The sequence below is a fragment of the Bufo bufo genome, chromosome 7 (assembly GCF_905171765.1).
Source record: "Bufo bufo chromosome 7, aBufBuf1.1, whole genome shotgun sequence".
Classification (NCBI taxonomy): domain Eukaryota; kingdom Metazoa; phylum Chordata; class Amphibia; order Anura; family Bufonidae; genus Bufo; species Bufo bufo.
In genome coordinates, this window is record NC_053395.1 from 10,022,591 (window position 1) to 10,048,399 (window position 25,809).

The following is a 25,809-nucleotide window of genomic DNA, read 5'->3' on the forward strand; positions in this document are numbered from 1 at the left end:
GCTTGATTGTTCGATGATCACGCTTCAGAAGCTTTGCAATTTTAAGAGTGCTGCATCCCTCTGCAAGATATCTCACTATTTTTGACTTTTCTGAGCCTGTCAAGTCCTTCTTTTGACCCATTTTGCCAAATGAAAGGAAGTTGCCTAATAATTATGCACACCTAATATAGGGTGTTGATGTCATTAGACCACACCCCTTCTCATTACAGAGATGCACATCACCTAATATGCTTAATTGGTAGTAGGCTTTCGAGCCTATACAGCTTGGAGTAAGACAACATGCATAAAGAGGATGATGTGGTCAAAATACTAATTTGCCTAATAATTCTGCACGCAGTGTACAGTAGTGTACTAACATGTGAGGTACGAGGTATAAATTACAGCTCACATCTCATATCAGTACACTGCTGTATATACTATATATCTGTACACACTGCATCTATTATACCTCGTACCTCACATATCAGTACACTGCTGTATATACTATATATCTGTACACACTGCATCTATTATACCTCATACCTCACATATCAGTACACTGCTGTATATACTATATATCTGTACACACTGCATCTATTATACCTCGTACCTCACATATCAGTACACTGCAATATATACTATATATCTGTACACACTGCATCTATTATACCTCGTACCTCACATATCAGTACACTGCTGTATATACTATATATCTGTACACTGCATCTATTATACCTCACACCTCACATATCAGTACACTGCTGTATATACTATATATCTGTACACTGCACCTATTATACCTCGTAGCTCACATATCAGTACACTGCTGTATATACTATATATCTGTACACACTGCATTATACCTCGTAGCTCACATATCAGTACACTGCTGTATATACTATATATCTGTACACTGCATCTATTATACCTCGTACCTCACATATCAGTACACTGCTGTATATACTATATATCTGTACACACTGTATCTATAATACCTCGTACCTCACATATCAGTACACTGCTGTATATACTATATATCTGTACACACTGCATCTATTATACCTCACATATCAGTACACTGCTGTATATACTATATATCTGTACACATTACATCTATTATACCTCATACCTCACATATCAGTACACTGCTGTATATACTATATATCTGTACACACTGCATTATACCTCGTACCTCACATATCAGTACACTGCTGTATATACTATATATCTGTACACTGCATCTATTATACCTCATATATCAGTACACTGCTGTATATACTATATATCTGTACACACTGCATCTATTATACCTCGTACCTCATATATCAGTACACTGCTGTATATACTATATATCTGTACACACTGTATCTATAATACCTCGTACCTCACATATCAGTACACTGCTGTATATACTATATATCTGTACACACTGCATCTATTATACCTCGTACCTCACATATCAGTACACTGCTGTATATACTATATATCTGTACACACTGCATCTATTATACCTCGTACCTCACATATCAGTACACTGCTGTATATACTATATATCTGTACACTGCATCTATTATACCTCGTACCTCACATATCAGTACACTGCTGTATATACTATATATCTGTACACATTACATTTATTATACCTCGTACCTCACATATCAGTACACTGCTGTATATACTATATATCTGTACACTGCATTATACCTCGTACCTCACATATCAGTACACTGCTGTATATACTATATATCTGTACACTGCATCTATTATACCTCATATATCAGTACACTGCTGTATATACTATATATCTGTACACACTGAATCTATTATACCTCGTACCTCATATATCAGTACACTGCTGTATATACTATATATCTGTACACTGCATCTATTATACCTCGTACCTCACATATCAGTACACTGCTGTATATACTATATATTGTGTCTCTTCACATTTCCATAGACAGTATCACAAAGCAGAGCTACATACACTGCTCAACTACAAAGACATTCAGCTCTGCTACATACACTGCTCAGCTACACAGACATACAGATCTGCTGCATACAGTTCTCACACTAAAACAATGTATATAGTTGGGACCAAGACACCTCGTCGTGTAGACGTCACCTTAAACTGAGCGCGTGCGACCAGCTCAGCGCGACCGGCCAAAGATAAGGAAGAGAACAGCAGGTGGCGCTGTACAGATCCAGTGTATTGCAGAACTCATTACCTGCGGTTATAACAGACATGATGGCGGAGGAGACCACAGACACCCAGATGATAGGACTGACAACTCTGATGGGACAGAAGTAGTCGGACATTTATTCCATAAAAAGGGAAAAAACACAACAAATGCCGCGTATAGTGCGGAAAGAAGCGTCACATTGTCACATCTCTACAGAAATAGGAAAAGCTGATTAATAATTATATGTTCCCCAAATGTGTCCCAGAAACATAAAGAAGCCCCTACAGCGACATCAGTGGAGGACGGGGAAGGGTTAATGATGCCCCCATGAGGTACGTGCACTCGGCGGTGTATCTCCGCTCCAGGATCCACACCTGTTACCTGCAGATCCTGACACGGATTTCCCCAGATCTCCCCCTCTGCATTGTAAAGGGAGAAATTCGCACGGACAATCCACCGGCCGCAGATCTCCGGATCCGCTCCGCAGGTCACTCCTGACGCCGGAAACTTCCGCTCTGTGTAGATGAGATACTGAGAATCCCATCTGCTTAGGCGGTATTATTTCACTCTGGAAAACCAGCAGGTAATACGCAGCGTGCGCTTGTACCCGAAGACCATCTGCGCACGCTGCGGAATACGCTCAGTCTTTCCACGCGAATTCCCATATGGAAAAACCGTAACGAATTACAGCACCAGCAAAGTGTATGAGACTACCCCGATCACGTACACTTCGCCGATTATTTCCGTGCGGATTCCCAGATCTGCAGCCTGTCAGTTATGTTTGTGGTTTTAGCTGCGGGTTTCACCCTTTTCAGTGGAAAACCGCATCTTATCCGCACCAAAAACCGTAATCACACATTGCAGGTATTGGTGCGGATACGCTGCAGATCTAATGTGCGTTCACCCGAACTCGTGTGCAGACGACGTAACTTCTCATTTGTCTCAAGCATCGATTCTGGATCTGATCTCCGAGGAATATAAAATAATCAGACAGGAACCCCCCCCATAGAGCCGCCATATACATTGTGGGATCGGAGGCTCCGCCCATACAGCGCTATATAGTGACTTATAGGCGGAGATTATAACGGGACGTGGACGCATCGGCCTCAGCTTATTATTCTAATAGAGGCTCCATCCTTCACAAAGAAGAGAACATGTAGGGGTTGAGAGAAGGAGGCGGTGAAGGTGTGTAAGTGTCTGATGGGGTCACACAGCCGATAGAAGGACAGACGCCCGGCCTCATAGTCTAAGAAGACCCCAAGTCTAGGACATGTTGTATCTACACTGAGGGGGGATCTGCCTGAGCGGTGAAACGCTGTACATACTGCACCATACATAAGCAGACACCAAGATTTATCATTATATCCAATACCAGACTCATCGCCTTTCCTTTTTATACTGGGATAGGACAGTCCGATGCCACATCTTCCTATCTGGTCCCACTCTACCTCCCAGTAATGTCTTCCTGAGGAGAGGCCACATCTGCTTAACACCTGGTCCCAATACAGGAACCTTCCCGGTGATTCTGGTCTGTTCTGTTTATCTTTAGATCTTGTTGCTGTTTTCAGATCTTCTGATATCTTCACATATCTATAAGCAGTGTCCTCATCCAGCAATATGTCTGGAACATGGAGCCCGAGCTCTGATGTGACATTGGTGACAATATCCCTCATAGATCGGTGTAAGGTCAGTGAGATCAGAACCTCATCCAGATCATCCTCAGACCTGCCCTCTCCACCATCTGCCTCTGTGTCCTCATCATCTCCATGACCACATACTGTAATGTCACTTTCTTGTAGGAGTCTTATTGGGTCGGTGACATGACACATCTCCTCCACGTGACGCATCTTCCTGGACAGCTTATCCTCCTCTTTTTCCAGCTTCTTGATCAGATCAGATATCTGGGACACAATCTTCTCCTCCTGCCTGGAGATCTCGCTCAACGCTTTCTTTTCTGCCATTTTCAGTTGTTTCTTAATGTCCATAAATAACTCCCTGACCTTCTTCCTCTTATCAGAGGCCTTCTCCTGGATATTCCTCTGACGATCCTGCAGATTCTGAAGTTTAGTCAGAATTTCTGCTTTTTGTGGGTTTAGTTCCTCCAGATATTTCCTCAGCTTCTCTTTCTCCTTCTCAGAGGCCACGTCCAGTAGCTCCACGTCATGTCCCTTGTGGTCTCCGGCCATCCAGCAGGACACACAGATACAGGCGGCGTCCATCGGACAATAGTATTTCAGCACCTCCTTGTGTGTGGAGCATTTTCTGTGCAGAAACGACACAGTAGGTTCAATCAGACTGTGATCCACTGACTTGTTATGGGCTCCGAGATGTTCATGGCACATGGAGGTCTCACACTGCAGACATGTCCTCACAGCCGGTACAGAAGACTTAGTACAGTAAGTACAGAAGATCCCGGTCTCCTCCATATCAGGCTGAGCAGATAAGAAACGCTCCACTATGTTCCCCAGCTTCCTGTTCTTCTCCAGGGCCGGACGCTCTGGATATTCTGCTCTGCAGTCAGGACAGGAATACACTCCAGCTGCCTCCTGTGCATCCAGCGCACTCACAATACACGAGCGGCAGAAGTAGTGTCCACATCTCAGGGATACGGGATCTGTATAGAGGCTCAGGCAGATGGAGCAGTCCAGCTCGGCCCTCAGATCAGCAGACGCCATTGTGGTATGAGGAGCAGGAACCAAAAGTGGAAAAGTCTCTTCTGATAAGAGGGCGGAGAGCTCTTGTAGAAGAATTAACCCCTGCAGCTCAGAGATTGCATTCCATTGAGAAAAAAGCAGAAAACCCACTAAACGGCAGTTAAAAAAAAATGTTGGGTAGAGTAAAGGAAACTTCACCTCTGTCTCCTCCAGTCAGGACAATGAGACATGTGGAGTATTACAGGTGACCCCTGTAGGAGGTTGATGATGGGCTCCATCCTGAGGAGCAGCAAGTGCAATCTTCTCAGGAATCAAGCTGAATGGATTATTTTTCCTCCAATCCAAGCACCTCCTGTTATGCCTAAGAGATCAAAGAACCTTGTACTTGCGAGAATGGTATACAGTCTTACGGCCGTTTCAGGTTTGCCCTTTGCGTATACGCGAACCAAGCATATCTTAGCGCAGGATTTCCCACAAAGTCCTTCCCCACAGACTTCAGTGCATGTTGAGAACACTGGGGTGGAGTTTGCTGTTTGTTCAGCGTGCTCCCTGCCAAGCTTTGCCCTGGGGGGAACGTCAGTGGATGGAGTAGTGTGACAGTATCATATATGATAAATATCTTGGTCAAATGCCAACTTTGTATAAAAAAATGGGAAAAGTTGTCTTTTGCCAAGATATTTCTCTCACCCAGCATGGGTATATGTAAAATGACACCCCAAAACACATTGCCCAACTTCTCCTGAGTACAGCGATACCACATGTGTGACACTTTTTTGCAGCCTAGGTGGGCAAAGGGGCCCACATTCCAAAGAGCACCTTTCGGATTTCACCGGCCATTTTTTACAGATTTTGATTTCAAACCACTTCTCACGCATTCGGCCCCTAAAATGCCAGGGCAGTATAACTACCCCACAAGTGACCCCATTTTGGAAAGAAGACACCCCAAGGTATTTCGTGATGGGCATAGTGAGTTCATGGAAGTTTTTATTTTTTGTCACAAGTTAGTGGAATATGAGACTTTGTAAGAAAAAAATAAAATAAATAAATCATCATTTTCCGCTAACTTGTGACAAAAAATATAAAATTCTAGGAACTCGCCATGCCCCTCACGGAATACCTTGGGGTGTCTTCTTTCCAAAATGGGGTCACTTGTGGGGTAGTTATACTGCCCTGGCATTTTCCAGGGGCCCTAATGTGTGGTAAGTAGGTAAATGACCTGTGAAATCCTAAAGGTGCTCTTTGGAATGTGGGCCCCTTTGCACACCTAGGCTGCAAAAAAGTGTCACACATGTGGTATCGCCGTACTCAGGAGAAGTTGGGCAATGTGTTTTGGGGTGTCTTTTTACATATACTCATGCTGGGTGAGAGAAATATCTCGGCAAAAGACAACTTTTCCCATTTTTTATACAAAGTTGGCATTTGACCAAGATATTTATCTCACCCAGCATGGGTATATGTAAAATGACACCCCAAAACACATTGCCCAACTTCTCCTGAGTACGGCGATACCACATGTGTGACACTTTTTTGCAGCCTAGATGCGCAAAGGGGCCCACATTCATTTTATGAGGGCATTTTTAGACATTTGGATCCCAGACTTCTTCTCACGCTTTAGGGCCCCTAGAATGCCAGGGCAGTATAAATACCCCACATGTGACCCCATTTTGGAAAGAAGACACCCCAAGGTATTCAATAAGGGGCATGGCGAGTTCATATATTTTTTTTTTTTTGGCACAAGTTAGCGGACATTGATATTTTTTTTTTTTCTCACAAAGTCTTCCTTTCCGCTAACTTGGGACAAAAATTTCAATCTTTCATGGACTCAATATGCCCCTCAGCGAATACCTTGGGGTGTCTCCTTTCCGAAATGGGGTCACATGTGGGGTATTTATACTGCCCTGGCATTCTAGGGGCCCTAAAGCGTGAGAAGAAATCTGGAATATAAATGTCTAAAAATTTTTACGCATTTGGATTCTGTGAGGGGTATGGTGAGTTCATGTGAGATTTTATTTTTTGACACAAGTTAGTGGAATATGAGACTTTGTAAGAAAAAAAATAATAATTTCCGCTAACTTGGGCCAAAAAAATGTCTGAATGGAGCCTTACAGGGGGGTGATCAATGACAGGGGGGTGATCAGGGAGTCTATATGGGGTGATCACCCCCCTGTCATTGATCACGCCCCCTATAAGGCTCCATTCAGATGTCCGTATGTGTTTTGCGGATCCGATCCATGTATCAGTGGATCCGTAAAAATCATACGGACATCTGAATGCAGCCTGACAGGGGGGTGATCAATGACAGGGGGGTGATCAGGGAGTCTATATGGGGTGATCACCCCCCTGTAAGGCTCCATTCAGATGTCCGTATGTGTTTTGCGGATCCGAACCATGTATCAGTGGATCCGTAAAAATCATACGGACATCTGAATGCAGCCTTACAAGGGGGTGATCAATGACAGGGGGGTGATCAGGGAGTCTATATGGGGTGATCACCCCCCTGTAAGGCTCCATTCAGATGTCCGTATGTGTTTTGCGGATCCGATCCATGTATCGGTGGATCCGTAAAAATCATACGGACATCTGAATGCAGATGGGGGTGATCAATGACAGGGGGGTGATCAGGGAGTCTATATGGGGTGATCACCCCCCTGTAAGGCTCCATTCTGTAACAGTACAGCCTGGATCACAGCGGCTCCCTGTGACGATACGCTGACTTGCGCTCCAGCGTGGAACGCACCGGCCGTCTGCGATGATACGCTGGCTTGCGTTCCAGCGTGGAACGCAGCGACCGCCTGTGTTGTTACGCTGGCTTGCGCTCCAGCGTGGAACGCAGTGGCTGCTGGGCCCTCCTGTGACTCCGCCCACTTACCGTCCGGCCCTTAAATAGAAGACAGGTGCTAAGCAGGGTGTTCCACTAATGGAGTGCGCACCCTGCTAGCTCCACTGCATCTGAGGACTCTGTCCACATATCTAGACCTGGATCCCTAACAACAGCGTGAAGGACTGTCTACCTTCTTGCCACTGGCTTCCCCACTGCTGGCTTCCTAGCCAGGACCAACTAACCGCAAGTATATGCCTGTTACCTGCTCTGATTAATGTCCTGGAACTCTGAGTGGGGTGGTTCCTGACTGGTGTGAGACGATACTCCCAAACCAACTCTGAACCTACTGCATACTATATACTAAACTGTGGACATGCTCTGAACCTACAGCATACTATATACTAAGCTGTGGACATGCTCTGAACCTACAGCATACTATATACTAAACTGTGGACATGCTATACTAACTCTGAACCTACTGCATACTATATACTAAACTGTGGACATGTTCTGAACCTACTGCATACTATATACTAAACTGTGGACATGCTCTGAACCTACTGCATACTATATACTAAACTGTGGACATGCTCTGAACCTACTGCATACTATATACTAAACTGAGGACATGCTATATACACTGCTCAAAAAAATAAAAGGAACACTTAAACAACACAATGTAACTCCAAGTCAATCACACTTCTGTGAAATCAAACTGTCCACTTAGGAAGCAACACATGCTGTTGTGCAAATGGGATAGACAACAGGTGGAAATTATAGGCAATTAGCAAGACACCCCCAATAAAGGAGTGGTTCTGCAGGTGGTGACCACAGACACTTCTCAGTTCCTATGCTTCCTGGCTGATGTTTTGGTCACTTTTGAATGCTGGCGGTGCTTTCACTCTAGTGGTAGCATGAGACGGAGTCTACAACCCACACAAGTGGCTCAGGTAGTGCAGCTTATCCAGGATGGCACATCAATGCGAGCTGTGGCAAGAAGGTTTGCTGTGTCTGTCAGCGTAGTGTCCAGAACATGGAGGCGCTACCAGGAGACAAGCCAGTACATCGGGAGACGTGGAGGAGGCTGTAGAAGGGCAACAACCCAGCAGCAGGATCGCTACCTCCGCCTTTGTGCAAGGAGGAACAGGAGGAGCACTGCCAGAGCCCTGCAAAATGACCTCCAGCAGTCCACAAATGTGCATGTGTCTGCTCAAACGGTCAGAAACAGACTCCATGAGGGTGATATGAGGGCCCGACGTCCACAGGTGGGGGTTGTGCTTACAGCCCAACACCATGCAGGACGTTTGACATTTGCCAGAGAACACCAAGATTGGCAAATTCGCCACTGGCGCCCTGTGCTCTTCACAGATGAAAGCAGGTTCACACTGAGCACATGTGACAGACGTGACAGAGTCTGGAGACGCCGTGGAGAACGTTCTGCTGCCTGTAACATCCTCCAGCATGACCGGTTTGGCATTGGGTCAGTAATGGTGTGGGGTGGCATTTCTTTGGAAGGCCGCACAGCCCTCCATGTGCTCACCAGAGGTAGCCTGAATGCCATTAGGTACCGAGATGAGATCCTCAGACCCCTTGTGAGACCATATGCTGGTGCGGTTGGCCCTGGGTTCCTCCTAATGCAAGACAATGCTAGACCTCATGTGGCTGGAGTGTGTCAGCAGTTCCTGCAAGATGAAGGCATTGATGCTATGGACTGGCCCGCCCGTTCCCCAGACCTGAATCCAATTGAGCACATCTGGGACATCATGTCTCGCTCTATCCACCAACGTCACGTTGCACCACAGACTGTCCAGGAGTTGGCAGATGCTTTAGTCCAGGTCTGGGAGGAGATCCCTCAGGAGACCGTCCGCCACCTCATCAGGAGCATGCACAGGCGTTGTAGGAGGGTCATACAGGCACGTGGAGGCCACACACACTACTGAGCCTCATTTTGACTTGTTTTAAGGACATTACATCAAAGTTGGATCAGCCTGTAGTGTGTTTTTCCACTTTAATTTTGAGTGTGACTCCAAATCCAGACCTCCATGAGTTGAAAGATTTGATTTCCATTTTTAATTTTTGTGTGATTTTGTTGTCAGCACATTCAACTATGTAAAGAACAAAGTATTTCAGAAGAATATTTAATTAACTCAGATCTAGGATGTAGTATTTTTGTGTTCCCTTTATTTTTTTGAGCAGTGTACTAACCCTGAACCTATTGCATAATAGATACTAACTCTGAACTGTGCACAAGCTTATACTAACTTGTGACTCCTGTAATACTGGGAGACCTTCCTCTCCAGCAGTAATACTAAATAGATGGATAGCGGTAAATGATTTTGTTACCCCAAACTCTCCGCCCAAGCCTGAGAGAGACGCCTGGGGTACATACTGAGTAACCGCGAATCCCACAGCCAAGAACAAGGGCAGTGGGATAATAGTGCATGTCCATTGCTTCCGCAGTTGAGATCCTAACTGATCAACTAGGTGCGTTACACATTCAGATGTCCATATGTGTTTTGCGGATCCGATCCATGTATCAGTGGATCCGTAAAAATCATACGGACATCTGAATGCAGCCTTACAGGGGGGTGATCAATGACAGGAAGGTGATCAATGACAGGGGGGTGATCAGGGAGTCTATATGGGGTGATCACCCCCCTGTAAGGCTCCATTCAAAAGTCCGTATGTGTTTTGCGGATCCGATCCATGTATCAGTGGATCCGTAAAAATCATACGGACATCCGAATGCAGCCTTACAGGGGGGTGATCAATGACAGGGGGGTGATCACCTCCGTCATTGATCACTCCCCTGTAAGGCTCCATTCAGACGTCCGTATGTGTTTTGCGGATCCGATCCACCTATCAGTGGATCCGTAAAAATCATATGGACGTCTGAATGGAGCCTTACAGGGGGGTGATCAATGACAGGGGGGTGATCAATGACAGGGGGGTGATCAGGGAGTGTATATGGGGTGATCACCTCCGTCATTGATCACTCCCCTGTAAGGCTCCATTCAGACGTCCGTATGTGTTTTGCGGATCCGATCCATCTATCAGTGGATCCGTAAAATTCATACGGACGTCTGAATGGAGCCTTACAGGGGGGTGATCAATGACAGGGGGGTGATCAATGGCAGGGGGGTGATCAGGGAGTGTATATGGGGTGATCACCTCCGTCATTGATCACTCCCCTGTAAGGCTCCATTCAGACGTCCGTATGTGTTTTGCGGATCCGATCCATCTATCAGTGGATCCGTAAAATTCATACGGACGTCTGAATGGAGCCTTACAGGGGGGTGATCAATGACAGGGGGGTGATCAATGGCAGGGGGGTGATCAGGGAGTCTATATGGGGTGATCAGTGGTTCATAAGGGGTTAATAAGTGACAGGGGGGGGGGTGTAGTGTAGTGGTGCTTGGTGCAACATATTACTGAGCTACCTGTGTCCTCTGGTGGTCGATCCAAACAAAAGGGACCACCAGAGGACCAGGTAGCAGGTATATTAGACGCTGTTATCATAACAGCGTCTAATATACCTGTTAGGGGTTAAAAAAAATCACATCTCCAGCCTGCCAGCGAACGATCGCCGCTGGCAGGCTGGAGATCCACTCGCTTACCTTCCGCGCCTGTGAGCGAGCGTTCACAGGAAATCTCGCGTCTCGCGAGATGACGCACGGATGTGTCCAGGAGGAATGAATCAACCACCTTCCGGACGCATCCGTGCGTTAGGCGGTCGGGAGGTGGTTAAAGGAATTTTCTGTGTTGTACCGCTTTAAGAGATCAGCATATTTAGCAGACAGTCTTTGGTAGTTCTCATAGGCAGCATTCAACTGCTTAACAGCGCCCTCTAGGTGCAATACCTTATGAGTTGGTTGAGACAGAGCTGACATGCATTAAATAGTTTTAGACCACGAGTGGCTGATGTTCTGCAGCAGTTCCTCTTTGTCAGCCTCATAGTTCCCTTGGACTTTCCAGGCTTCACTAAATGTTATTGTTTTATGTGGCCTTGAGGATCTGACTCCTGAGCTGTTGGAAGTTCAGGTTCTTTCTGTGTATTAGGTTCCTCAGATTGTACATTGCCTTGCTGTTGCATTGTGATGGCAACCAGAGGGTTAAATCACAAGCTATGTGTTTGCATAGAAATGTATCAATCTTCTGGCTCTGGGAGAGGGTTTCCTAGGCAACCAGTGGGAGGGGGAGTCAGAAGTTTAGCAATTACTGCTGCAAAGTTAGTTTTGATTGCATACAGAGCTTAGATTGACTTGCAGGCAGAATGCATGTGACAATACAGACAGTCTAGGAGCTGATTAAATAACAGTCGCATGAACAGTTTCTTCAATAATCTGTGCAGAAAGCTGATGAATCTTATGCTGAGATTTACTTGCTGGCTGGAGTATACGGGCTTGTACATATATTCTGCTATATTCCAGTGTCCATATACATCTCACTATACATGCATAGCTAGTAAGGATCCCTTGAAAGATATTTTGCAGATCTTGTAAGATCCCTTCACTGATTTTTTGACTGTTCTGCCTCTCCAGTCTAAGCATTACAATGTGATCTCTGAACTTACAGTTCTGCTGAGATGGCGATAACCATAATCTTAGGTGAATTGGCTGACAGTGACTCGATCCAAACGACACCTTGTAGATCGTGAAGAAGTTTATTCCAAACTGTGCAGATCATACACCGATGAACAGATGGATAGGTCAAAAAATCATGCAGTGAGCAGCTAACAGAGCAAGTAGCTGAGATGAGGGGTGAAGCCAGAATGAAGAAGAGGGGAGGAGACAAGAGAGAGAGCAGAAGCTAGGGGAAGAGAGAAGGGACACACATGATGAAAAGGCAAACCATGATGTGTAACATGATACTAATATCCCCCGGGACAGTCATAGTCCCTGGGCTGCGCCCCTAGTTCTTGTCCGAAAAAAATATGGCAGCATTAGGTTCTGCGTGGACTATAGAAAAATCAATCAAATCACCCATAAAGACGCTTATCCGTTGCCACGCATTGAGGAGTCCTTGACTGCCCTGGGGTCATCAGCCTACTTCTCCACTCTGGACTTAACTAGTGGGTACTGGCAGGTACTCATGGCCCCAGAAGATCGGTTTCACTACACCTATGGGTCTGTTTGAATTTAATTATATGCCTTTCGGACTGTGTGACGCTCCAGGAACGTTCCAGCGGTTGATGGAGCGTTTTTTAGGCCATAAGAACTTTGAGACTGTACTACTATACCTGGATGACGTCATTATCTACTCCAAGACGTATGAGGACCATTTAAAATACCTGACTGAAGTGTTTCAAGTCCTTGCTAAATATGGCCTTAAAATCAAGCCGTCCAAGTGCCATCTGCTGAAACCAGCAGTAAAGTACCCAGGGCACGTTGTCAGTGCCGAAGGAGTCCAGCCTGATCCTGATAAACTCGCTGCTGTCCGTAATTGGCCTACTCCCACCACCGTGAAAGAGGTGAGAAGTTTCCTCAGCTTTGCAGGATATTACAGACGCTTCATCCCGCATTTTGCACAGATTGCAGATCCGATCCAGGAACTCCTAAGGGGGCATCCCAAAAAGAGTCCAAAGACTCCTATCCCTGTTGAATGGAATGAAGAACGGGAGATTGCCTTCCAGCTCCTAAAGAAGAAGCTGACTGAACCCCCTGTTCTGGGTTACCCGGATTATCAGAAGCCGTTCCACTTTTATACGGATGCCAGTAAAAGAGGCCTGGGAGCCGTGTTGGCTCAGGTGCAAGACAACAAAGAGAGGGTGATTGCCTACGCCAGTAGATCCCTGAGGGGAGCTGAGAAAAACAATCAGAATTATAGTTCCTTCAAGCTGGAGTTCCTTGCCTTAGTGTGGGCTGTGACTGAAAAATTCAAGGACTATCTTGCTGCCACTCCGTTTGTCACCTTCACTGACAACAACCCTCTGGCGCATCTGAATACAGCCAAGTTAGGGGCGCTGGAGCAAAGATGGGCCTCACGCCTTGCCAACTATGACTTCACTGTGAAATACCGGGCAGGCCGCTCCAATGATAATGCTGATGCCCTGTCTCGGCTTCCCACTACAGAAGCACCAGATGAACCCAAGGATGCCTGGGAAGAAGTGGAGATGCCGGCGTTTTACAACAAATTCGCTCAGCAAGATAATGTTCGCACGGAAAATCACTCATCTGCTGAATCCTCTTCATCAAATATTCCTGAGTCCAGGGGCGAGCAAAAAAGGTGGATTAAGCTCCAGTCAGAAAGTAGAGTCCTCGGTGAACTGTTCGACTTCCTTACTAGTGGGAGAACTCCAGAGAGAGTCCGCAGGAAGAGTGCAGACCCAGAACTATTGAGACTGTGGAGACATCGCCACCAACTCTTCCTTCAAAAAGGCCTGTTGCTTAGAAGTGCCTGTGAAGGACCTGACAGCCAAGACCTCGGCGGAGGCGTTCTGGAAGCATTTCCTTCTGCCCTACAGCTGCCCAGAGAGGATCCTCACCAACCAGGGGTCTGCGTTTGAATCACAGTTGTTCCAAGAGATGTGCCTGCTACATAATTGCCAGAAAGTCCGGACCACCGCCTATCATCCGCAAGGTAACGGACTCTGTGAAAAGATGAATCAAACTCTCATTGAAATGCTGAGAGCAGTACCCCCTGAGACAAGGGGTAATTGGCCTACTCTGCTGCCACAACTCATGTATACCTATAACAATACAATTCACTGCTCCACCGGGTACACGCCCTTCTATCTGATGTTTGGCCGTCAAGGGAGGCTACCTGCTTACCACTCCCTGGATGTACAGGTGCCTGATGTCATCAATCCACTACTAAAGACTGATTGGGTGGTGGAGCATCAAAGACGTCTCCTTAATGCTAAGGAGATTGTTCAGGAGCGCATGGAAAATGCCCAAGAGCAACAGCAGAGAGACTATGACCTGGCTGCTCATGCAGAACCTCTAGCTTTAGGGGACATGGTGTGGTTAAAAAATAACCACCGAACCAGTAAATTGGACAGTAAGTGGGAAAGGACTCCCTACGTCATTTCTGCTATCCCTAATGCTGAGGCCCACATTTATCAAATTTCCAGAGAAGATAAAGGCTCCCAAATTGTACACAGGAATTGTTTAAAACCCTGTATAGAAGGAATAATTGCAGCAGAGGACATTGAGCCGGAGTCTCTTGAGCCCGAGTTGCCGGCCAAACCTGCTGATCCTATGCAGGCTGTTGAGAACCTGATACATGACAAAGAGCCACTTCATTGGTTCCTCACACCCTGGTTGAACTTGGTGGTACCAGCTCCAGTTCCTGCTAGTCCTCCACCTCAGGATGACCTGTCCCAGAGTGTACCTGAAAGAGCTCCAGAACCTGTGGGCTCCTCTGACCCTCCTGAACCAAGGCAGGAAGAACCTCTCTGCAACCAGCACTCTGCCCTGCCTCTATGCTGGATGTTGAATGAGGCATTGGTGTACATTTTGGCCAAAGCGTAATAAGCCACTCACCACGTCAAGGTCGCCTCTATGAGTGGTCCTTAACACTAGTACCTAACTGTTATGGGCCATGATAGCCACACAAAATCCAGGGAGCGCAGGTACAGCATGCACGCCAGGCACACTCTGCTTTTAACCCCGTCCGGTGCCGTGACAGCTTTCATCGGATCCAGGGATGCAAGTACCAACATGCATGCTGAGCCCACTATATACTTCTCCTGGAGCCAAATGGCTACTGGTAGGCGCTGTAAAAGCAGACTCAGTTTTATACTGACTTTAAAACCAGCCTCCAGGGCAGACTAACTGGTCAGGTGTGCATGACTGCATGGAGATCGCCACGCCTCCAATATATACTACAAAGAAAAAATGTGGGGGGTTCAGTCAGCACAACCCTGTATGCAGGTGCACATCACTATGGCAAAATACATATACAAACGCAAAAACACAAATGCAATAGCACTCTGCGAAAAAATGTGGGGGGTTCAGTCAGCACAACCTTGCATGCAGGTGCACATCGCTATGGCGAAATACACATACAAACGCAAAAACACAAATGCAATAGCACTCTGCAACCAGCACTCTGCATCCAGCATAGAAGCAGGGCAGAGTGCTGGTTGCAGAGTGCTATTGCATTTGTGTTTTTGCGTTTGTATGTGTATTTTGCCATAGCGATGTGCACCTGTATACAGGGTTGTGCTGACTGAACCCCCCACATTTTTTCTAGGAAGAACCTCTGCCAGTAATAAGGTCCACACGGTCTACTAAGGGGCACCCACCTGTGAGATTCGGAGATTACCTTATGGGCCCGAGTAGCCCCTCCCGGGAAACCCCTGTTTAACTGTTTACAAGACCCGGGTACGGACTCTTTTTGTTCCTTTGAGCCTCCAGGAACTTATATAATTTTTGCATCTTCTATTATTATCATTATGGACTATCCTGGTTATCCTTAATACGCTGTACCAGGTCAGCGCCCCCTGTTCCCTATACTATCCTGAGTTAAGAGAACGACGCCCCTTTTCACCGCACTTGCCAGTGGAGCTGCCTGATATATATATATATATATATATATGTACTGCAAATGTAGATGTGTGTTCCTGCTTTGCACTTTCTGTCTTTCAGGTTGCAGTTTCCAGCTGGACGGGCCCCTTATGTTGCGCCGAGGACGGTCAACGTTAAAGCAACGGGGTATGTAGTGTCCCACTAGGTAAATGTGGGCACTACACAAGGGCTAATATGACCATTGTAATGTATATGATGTTTTATGTGCTTTTTCCTGTTTATCTGTGTATCAGGCCTGTTAGGGTGTAGTTCAGCCTCCAAGACAGTAGAGGGAGCTAGGGAACCCCTAATATATATAGTTAGGCCCAGACAGGAAAAGGGCAGTGTAGACCAGGAGGCTAGTAAGTGTGGTCTAGCCTGCTTGAGGATATTTGAGCCAGAGTTAGCTCCTGAGAAACCAAGTTCCCATAACCAAGCAGAGCAGAGCCAGTATTGCAGCTAGACAAGAGAGCTGAAGGGCAAAAGTATTTTGCCTAAAGAAAGGATATATACCTGAGGAAGTTTTCTACCAAGGATAAAGCCAGCATAAGGGCATACGGGCCATGGGATAAAGACAGCCAGGAGTTCTGAGGAATAGTGCACAGGATTTCTGAGGAAAGGTGCAGCTTGGTCTGTAAGTGTTTTTACCCTCTGAGTATCTTGCAAGAACATTGTGCCTGCCATATATATGTACATATAGCCTGCTTATAACTGCTGCTGTCATATGGAACTTTACCAAAGACTGTATAAAGTTAACTGTTTCCAGTAAAGGAAGTTTTGGTTCACCACAAAATCGTGTTCCTCAATTATTCCTATCTTCAACCGGTGTGCCACCGTTACAGGCTCTGGCGTCACGAACCTTAAAGGGACCTTGACCCGACACATTAAACATCTGCAACATCTGGGCACCTCACCCACCATCAGGCCAGGTGCCCCAGAGGACTCCTGTGCCAGCCTCTCTATCACTGCTGTACGCCTGCCCAGGGTCCCCCTAAAGACTGTGAGTAACCCAGAGCAACCCTCGTTTGCCTAGTAATCGTGACCTCACAATCGCAATACCCTGCAGGGTTCCGTACTGCAAAGGCAGCAATCAAAAATGTATGAAAATGCTCACCCAGGTGGATACGTGAAGTTTCATCTCAACTTTAGAGCCGAAACGTCGCACATCCACAGGGGTGAATAAACTTTTAGCATTTTTATATTTTTTGAAAAGTGCATTTAGGCTATTTTGTATATTGGGCAATGGTATCGTCCCCTCAAGCGTGCGCCTATTTTTCTATTTATCTGGCTCTATTGCTGCAATATATCTGCTTTTATTTATATACAGCAAGAAAATTTACACTAAAACCTTCAGGATCACAGGTGCATATCCATGAAGCAAACATAATTACAAAAAACAAAATGGCTGCACACCATTATATATACAAACAATAGAGCTAAGAAATGGGGGTCATTCTAGATAAAATTGGTACAATACCGACTATAAATGAGTTTACATTAATAATGAAAGCTCTTAGCGCACATACGTGTCGGGCCCATCCGCCAGGCGTCAAGGTGGCTTCCGCAGATGGGTCCCTATCACTAAATATACTGCCTCACTTTGGACTTACGTAAGCCTACAATATTTAGGGCAGTGCAGGAACCAGCTACAAACGTACTCTGCTCAGAAGTCCCAGGTAGATGGGCGTGTCCAGTCTAAAAGGGGCGCCACCCCCAATATATTGCAAGACAATTTAGACTAAAACCTTCAGGATCATAGGTGCATATTCATGTATACTCATTTATAGTCGTATGGTACCACTTTTATCTAGAATGACCCCCATTTCTTAGCTCTATTGTTTGTATATATAATGGTGTGCAGCCATTTTGTTTTTTATTTATATACATACACACAATGGCCATTCACAAGACCTCATCCATTTATCATTTAAATACTGACTATTCTGGTGCGCAAAAGGTAGAAGAACAGGAAACGTTCTCTAATGTGCGGCTCGGCTACACGGATTTGGACAGTACAAAGATGTTATCCGTGTCCTGACATCATTTTCTGTCAGAACCCATGGGTCCATGTGCGATATGCAGAAAATGAGTATATAAATGAAACTGGAATGTGGAAGGGCACTCACTAAATGGGAGAAATTATAAAATTTATAAAATTGCATAGATAAATACACTGCTCAAAAAAATAAAGGGAACACTTGAACAACACAATGTAACTCCAAGTCAATCCCACTTCTGTGAAATCAAACTGTCCACTTAGGAAGCAACACTGAGTGACAATCAATTTCACATGCTGTTGTGCAAATGGGATAGACAACAGGTGGAAATTATAGGCAATTAGCAAGACACCCCCAATAAAGGAGTGGTTCTGCAGGTGGTGACCACAGACCACTTCTCAGTTCCGATGCTTCCCGGCTGATGTTTTGGTCACTTTTGAATGCTGGCGGTGCTTTCACTCTAGTGGTAGCATGAGACGGAGTCTACAACCCACACAAGTGGCTCAGGTAGTGCAGCTTATCCAGGATGGCACATCAATGCGAGCTGTGGCAAGAAGGTTTGCTGTGTCTGTCAGCGTAGTGTCCAGAGCATGGAGGCACTACCAGGAGACAGGCCAGTACATCAGGAGACGTGGAGGAGGCCATAGGAGGGCAACAACCCAGCAGCAGGACCGCTACCTCCGCCTTTGTGCAAGGAGGAACAGGAGGAGCACTGCCAGAGCCCTGCAAAATGACCTCCAGCAGGCCACAAATGTGCATGTGTCTGCTCAAACGGTCAGAAACAGACTCCATGAGGGTGATATGAGGGCCCGACGTCCACAGGTGGGGGTTGTGCTTACAGCCCAACACCGTGCAGGACGTTTGGCATTTGCCAGAGAACACCAAGATTGGCAAATTCGCCACTGGCGCCCTGTGCTCTTCACAGATGAAAGCAGGTTCACACTGAGCACATGTGACAGACGTGACAGAGCCTTGAGACGCCGTGGAGAACGTTCTGCTACCTGCAACATCCTCCAGCATGACCGGTTTGGCATTGGGTCAGTAATGGTGTGGGGTGGCATTTCTTTGGAGGGCCGCACAGCCCTCCATGTGCTCGCCAGAGGTAGCCTGACTGCCATTAGGTACCGAGATGAGATCCTCAGACCCCTTGTGAGACCATATGCTGGTGCTGTTGGCCCTGGGTTCCTCCTAATGCAAGACAATGCTAGACCTCATGTGGCTGGAGTGTGTCAGCAGTTCCTGCAAGACGAAGGCATTGATGCTATGGACTGGCCCGCCCGTTCCCCAGACCTGAATCCAATTGAGCACATCTAGGACATCATGTCTCGCTCTATCCACCAACGTCACGTTGCACCACAGACTGTCCAGGAGTTGGCAGATGCTTTAGTCCAGGTCTGGGAGGAGATCCCTCAGGAGACCGTCCGCCACCTCATCAGGAGCATGCACAGGCGTTGTAGGGAGGTCATACAGGCACGTGGAGGCCACACACACTACTGAGCCTCATTCTGACTTGTTTTAAGGACATTACATCAAAGTTGGATCAGCCTGTAGTGTGTTTTTCCACTTTAATTTTGAGGGTGACTTCAAATCCAGACCTCCATGGGTTCAAAATTTGATTTCCATTTTTTTATTCTTGTGTGATTTTGTTGTCAGCACATTCAACTATGTAAAGAACAAAGTATTTCAGAAGAAAATATAATTAATTCAGATCTAGGATGTGTTATTTTTGTGTTCCCTTAATTTTTTTGAGCAGTGTATATCCACTTGGACAATAAGATAAAACAATGATGATGATAAAATAATAAAATGTAATGGCGCAGCAATATCAAACACCAGACGCGAAGACAAATGTATGCGCAATCTTAAATACGCTGCCTGATGATTGCACAAGCCTAATGATAAACAACCCGCTGAATAGGATCCAGACAAAAGCTGAATTAGAAGTCTACACTTTCCATAGAGAACAACTATTGTTCTCTATGGAAAGTGTGGACTTCTAATTCAGCTTTTGTCTGGATCCTATTCAGCGGGTTGTTTATCATTAGGCTTGTGCAATCATCAGGCAGCGTATTTAAGATTGCGCATACATTTGTCTTCGCGTCTGGTGTTTGATATTGCTGCGCCATTACATTTTATTATTTTATCATCATCATTGTTTTATCTTATTGTCCAAGTGGATATATATATCTATGCAATTTTATAAATTTTATAATTTTTCCCATTTAGTGAGTGCCCTTCCACATTCCAATTTCATTTAGCTTTTCTTGGGACGGGCGAGTCCAGTGAAGTGTGCACCCATTTTATTGTACCCAATTGGTGAGCCACCGAACACACACAACCTATAAAAAATGAGAATCGCACTCCCAAAAACACATCTTTATTTAAAGTTGTTTTCCCATTTCAGACAAAGGGCGTATCGCTAGGATAAACTCCCGTTATCTGATCGGTCTAGATCTCAGCTCTGGAACCCGCACCTACACCAAGAATGGGGAGCGCACATTAGCGCCGGGCGTACTGCACATGTGAAGCCTTGCTCCATTCTTTTCTATGGGGACGCGGAAAATAGCCGAGCGCTGTCTCAGCCATTTACGCCGACACAATGGAAATGAACGGGAGTAGCGGCCACACAAGCGCCGTGCGCTCCCATTCACTGCTATGGGTAGAGCGCTTGGTGGTGGCCGGACCCAGGAAAACCCGGGGTCCTCCTGCGACCACCTTCCCAGATCCGTTCTCAGAGTAGGTTCGGGTACCAGAGATGGGACCCGCAATGATAAGACGTGGGGTCACATCCTAGCGATCTGCCCACATTGTCAGAAATAGGAAAACCACTTAAAACTAGTATTTGCGCTATAGAAATAAGGAGCCGCCTCTTCATAACTTCCGCGGATCCACCCCGCTAAAAAAAGTCATACATCTTCATAGCTTCATTGCCTGAAACAGCCATAGAAAATGTTAAATGAGACCTCCTCTTCCACCCACCGACGCCACACCCGCTGTTGTAGACCTGCCGTGTGCAGGGAGAATTCACAGATTGCGCCAACACTAGCGTTGCGCCACAAACTGCTCCTCAAATACGCCTAAGGCTACTTTCACATCTGCGCATTCCCCTTCCGCTGCTGAGATCCTTCATAGGGTCTCAATACGGTGGGAAAAAGCTTCAGTTTTGTCCCCATTCATTGTCTATGGGGACAAAACTGAACTGAAGGGAATGCAATGCACCAGAACGCGTTACGTTTCATTGCGTTCCCATGACGCACACAAAAGAGCTGCAAACAGCGTTTCTTAGTGCGTACTGATTAACTGATCAAAAAGGGATCAGTCGTGACTCACAATGTAAGGGCTCATGTACACGACGTGTGCTGGCCGTTCCGTGCATTGGGGACCGCAATTTGCAACATCCGTGCGCTGTTCGCAGACAGATCCAGACCCATTCAACTTGAATGGGTCCGTGATCTGTCCACACCGCAAAAAAGTAGTGCATGCAGTGCGGAGGCACGGACAGGAAACCTACGGAAGCACTCCGTAGTGCTTCTGTGGGCTTTCGTTCCGTGCCTCCGTTCCGCATTTCCCGGATTTTGTACCCATTGAAGTGAATGGGTCCACGATCCGTGAAGCAGGATGCACACAGCCAGTGACCGTGTATTGCGGACCTCCCGTATGCGGGCCACAATACAGCCATGGGGCGCACACGTTTGTGTGAAAGAGTCCTTAGGGCTCATTCACACGACTGTGTGAAGCCCAGTGCCATATTGCAGACTGCATTTGCAGATCCGCAATACACGGGAAACGTTCCGTGTGAATTCTGCATCAAGGTGCGGACCCATTAATTTCAATGGATCCGCAAATCCGGAGATGCAGAACGGAACACTACTGAAGCACTACGTAGTGATTTTTGAGGTTCCGTTCCGTACCTCCGCAACCCCAAAAAAATAGAACTTGCTCAATCTTTTTGCGGAACAGGCAGGGATAGCGGACCCATTCAAGTGAAAGGGGCCGTGATCCCCATGCGGCTGGCACACGGCGGGTGCCCGTGCATTGCGGACCGCATTTTGGGGTCCACAGTACAGGCTTCACGCGGTCGTGTGGACAAGCCCTTACAATGGTTTTAGTGATGGATCTTTTTTGGCCATTTTAGAGATAATACAACCGGATCCGTCTACAAATGGTGTCCGTTTGCGAGCAGATTGCCGGATCACTCTGCCGCAGTGTGAAAGTAGCCTTATCATTGAAAAATCATTTTAGCGGCCCATAGACTTCGATTATAACGGAATGAATAACGAAATGCCTCTAAAGGCAATTCGCTATGCAATCCGTCATATAATGCTTATTGGTCCGTGGTAATGGAATCCATAACGCAATTCACCTTTTATCAGTAAACGAAAAGTGAACGAATTTCAAAATATGAAATGCGCTGATCTCTATCAATATATCCAAGAGGATGTAAAACTTATACCTGGTGTATATATAAATCATTATATTAAGGGGAATAAATATGCAATTTTGAAGACTAACTTTGAACAACTATCTTTCCAGGAAAGAATTAAAAAATTATTTCAATACAAATGTAACTGATTTTCAAACTTGATTGTTAAAACATTGTTTTATATAAAAATAAAATTTTTATGATTTTTTTAGAATGCCTTCCTGCATCGTTCGACGTTGTTCATCGCCTACTAAAAGAAGGGATCCATTAATAATTCTTCATCCTTTTCCAACGCAGCCCGAGAGAATTAGACAATGGCTAATCCAAACCGGTAAATTTGCAAACGATCTAGAAATGATGGTCAAAAAAGTTACTGTCACAGATGAAGTTAGCAGATAGCTGGAACATATAAATAAACGAGCGACTGGCTTGATCCCAAACTAAGGAGCTTATACGTAGGTGAGCCCTATAAAACCCTAAGAGCTCTCCCTGACTGCTATGCACATGCAAGGGTCTGTATGGTAGACGATTGCATGCCCGCGTACCTAATACTGTGTGACATCTGAAAACCCTATAATAGTGAGGGGACACGACCACCGGCTCCCTGCACTTAAAACGGACGGAGTCAGGGTCACCTAGAATCAAGCCAGCAAGGAAACACAATAAAGTAAAAGACTTATCTGTACAAACAGCAGAAGCAGCCTCCAGCAGTGAACATCTCATCCAGGAAGTAGTGTAAACCGCAAAGTGAGGCAAGATGGGAGGGATTATAAAGGAAGACGATTAGTCGTAATAAGTGACACCTTGCAGAAGGAAAGGAGATGAGAAAGTGAAACCAAAACAAAGAACATCATACAAGAGGTAGAGAAAAACGTCTGCCAGATTTTCTCACAGAACTGGCGGTGACAGTTACTGAAGGAAAGTTGTGTGACACATACCGCATATGCTCTTTACATTTTTCCTCTGATGCCTTTACCTACCATGAAGAACGGAGAAGGCTGCGACCAAATGCCAAACCCACTATTTTCAAAAGACATTTGTTATAACCGGAGAACCTTCAACGTCAACAGAGTCTATTGAAACAATAATGGAAACTAGACAGTGTGGAAACTGTTAGGCCTCTTTCACACGGGCGTCGCGTGTGAGGGCCGGACAAGATGCGGGTGCGTTGCGGGAAAATGCGCGATTTGCAAAGCGTTTTAATGCGTTTTGCACGCGCGTGAGAAAAATTGGCATGTTTAGTACCCGGACCCGAACCCGGACTTCTTCACAGAAGTTCGGGTTTGGGGATCGATGTTGTGTAAATTTTATTATTTTCCCTTATAACATGGTTTTAAAGGAAAATAATAGCATTCTTAATACAGAATGCTAAGTAAATTAGGGATGAAGGTGTTAAAAAAATAAATAATAATTAAACTCACCTCATCCACTTGTTCGCGAAGCTCGTCTCTTCTTCTTTCTTCTTCTTTGAGGACCTGGGACAAAAGGACATTTGGTGACGTCACTGCGCTCATCACATGGTCCGACACATGGTCCATCACCAGGACTATGTGATGAGCGCAGTGACGTCACCAGGTGAGGAAAGTTATAACTCTTGCTTACACCGACCGCTTACTCCAGAACTAATAAATAATAATAAGTGGCTCATCTCAGACTCTCCTGCAATGGATCAGCTGAAGAATATTGTACTGAAAAAAGCACTTCTTCGTGACCTCCGGCAAATTACCTGCTTCTGCCTCACAGGTGACTTAGAAGTCTACCACAGTGTTAGTGTAAAGTACAGGACAAAAATAATTCATCATTACATTGATGGAATGGTGGCAAGAACCCAGCTTGGACCATAATCGAAATGTTGAACGTTTACGGGCGGTGGTGAGAAAGAGCACCACATACGGTGATCCGATCGGAACTGGACGTCATCGTGTTGAGATTTCAAAAGCTTGAAAAGACTAATAATTAATAATATTAGGAATTCAGTTGCTGTAAGAACATGGGCTAGTTATACGGCTGCATGAAAAGATTGGCAGCTTCTCTGTGGCTCAGTTGGAGCGGGTCTGCAAGATGATGACTTTAGTTTAATCCTTCTTTTTGTCTGTGATTTGATTCAAAAAGGTTTAGCAGTCTCCTCTATACACAAAACATTAGCAGGTATCTCTTTCTTTTTTAAACTTTTGGGAGATCAACCAGTGACTAATCATTTTGTTGTCAAGCAAATGTTGAAAGGCTATGGTAAGAATTTTGTAAGGTCTTCTCGAATCTCCACTATCTCCATTGACCTATTACAATGTCTGTGGGTTGTTTTGGATAAGATTTGTTTCAATAACTTTGAGACTTGTCTTTTCAGAACAGTTTTTGTTTTGGCATTTTTTGGGGCTCTACAAATAAGTGAGCTGTTCTCCGGAAGTCGTTTCTCACCATCAGGTTTATTAATTGAGGATGTAAAAGTTGATGATGGTTCTGTGGTTGTGAGAATAAGGAGGTCAAAAACAGACCAACCAGGTAGAGGTTGTTCGTTAAGACTGTTTAGCTTTATTGGTTCATCTGTTTGTCCAGTTGAGAACATTATTCGTTGGTTAGGAATTAGGCCAAAGGTCGGGGGAGTTTTATTTTTGCATGAAAATTTATTTCCAGTTACTAAGTATCAATTCAATTCGGTTTTTAAGAAGTGCTTGTTGGAATTGGGTTTAGGGAGCTTTTGTTTTTCGTATCATTCTTTCAGGATCGGAGCTGCAACAGAAGCAGCTAGGTCAGGATTGAATGATGCATTGGTTAAAAAGATTGGACGGTGGGAATCAAATAGATTTAAATTATATGTTAGACCTGATTTGCTAATTACAAATTAATTTTTCTCTTTAGATCCTGTTGTTATATGGATCTTGGGCCACTCCTTCATTTACTGGGCTCAGTGGCGAGCTGGCTCAAGATGTTACTCTGAGAATTTGGGCTTTAATTGTAAAATGTTTAATGTTTTTTGGTATGGAGTTTGAGGCTTGAAATGGAGGAATTTGCTTAATGAAATGCATAAGTTGAACGCAATTTGGCCTTTACCAGATGTTTTAATTTTCTATCTGGGGGGCAATGACATTGGAAGAATAAATACCTTGGATTTGTTATTTGAGATGAAGCGATCAGGCGTTTCACAGAATTAGGAAACACTTGGCTGCAGGTGCGTAGCTAGAAGTGACTGGGCCTCACAGCAAATTTTTGTATGGGCCCCTCCCGCGCGCTTCGCAACTCCATCC

At 45.5% G+C, this 25,809-nt stretch overlaps 1 protein-coding gene across 1 annotated transcript; it reads right to left on the minus strand.

Moving 5' to 3' along the window:
- Positions 1-3,160: 3,160 nt before the first annotated feature.
- Positions 3,161-4,874, minus strand: LOC121007898 (E3 ubiquitin/ISG15 ligase TRIM25-like). Its single transcript, XM_040440172.1, has one exon. The coding sequence runs from the start codon at positions 4,835-4,837 to the stop codon at positions 3,269-3,271; it is 1,569 nt and encodes a 522-aa protein (XP_040296106.1). The 5' UTR covers positions 4,838-4,874; the 3' UTR covers positions 3,161-3,268.
- Positions 4,875-25,809: the final 20,935 nt, after the last annotated feature.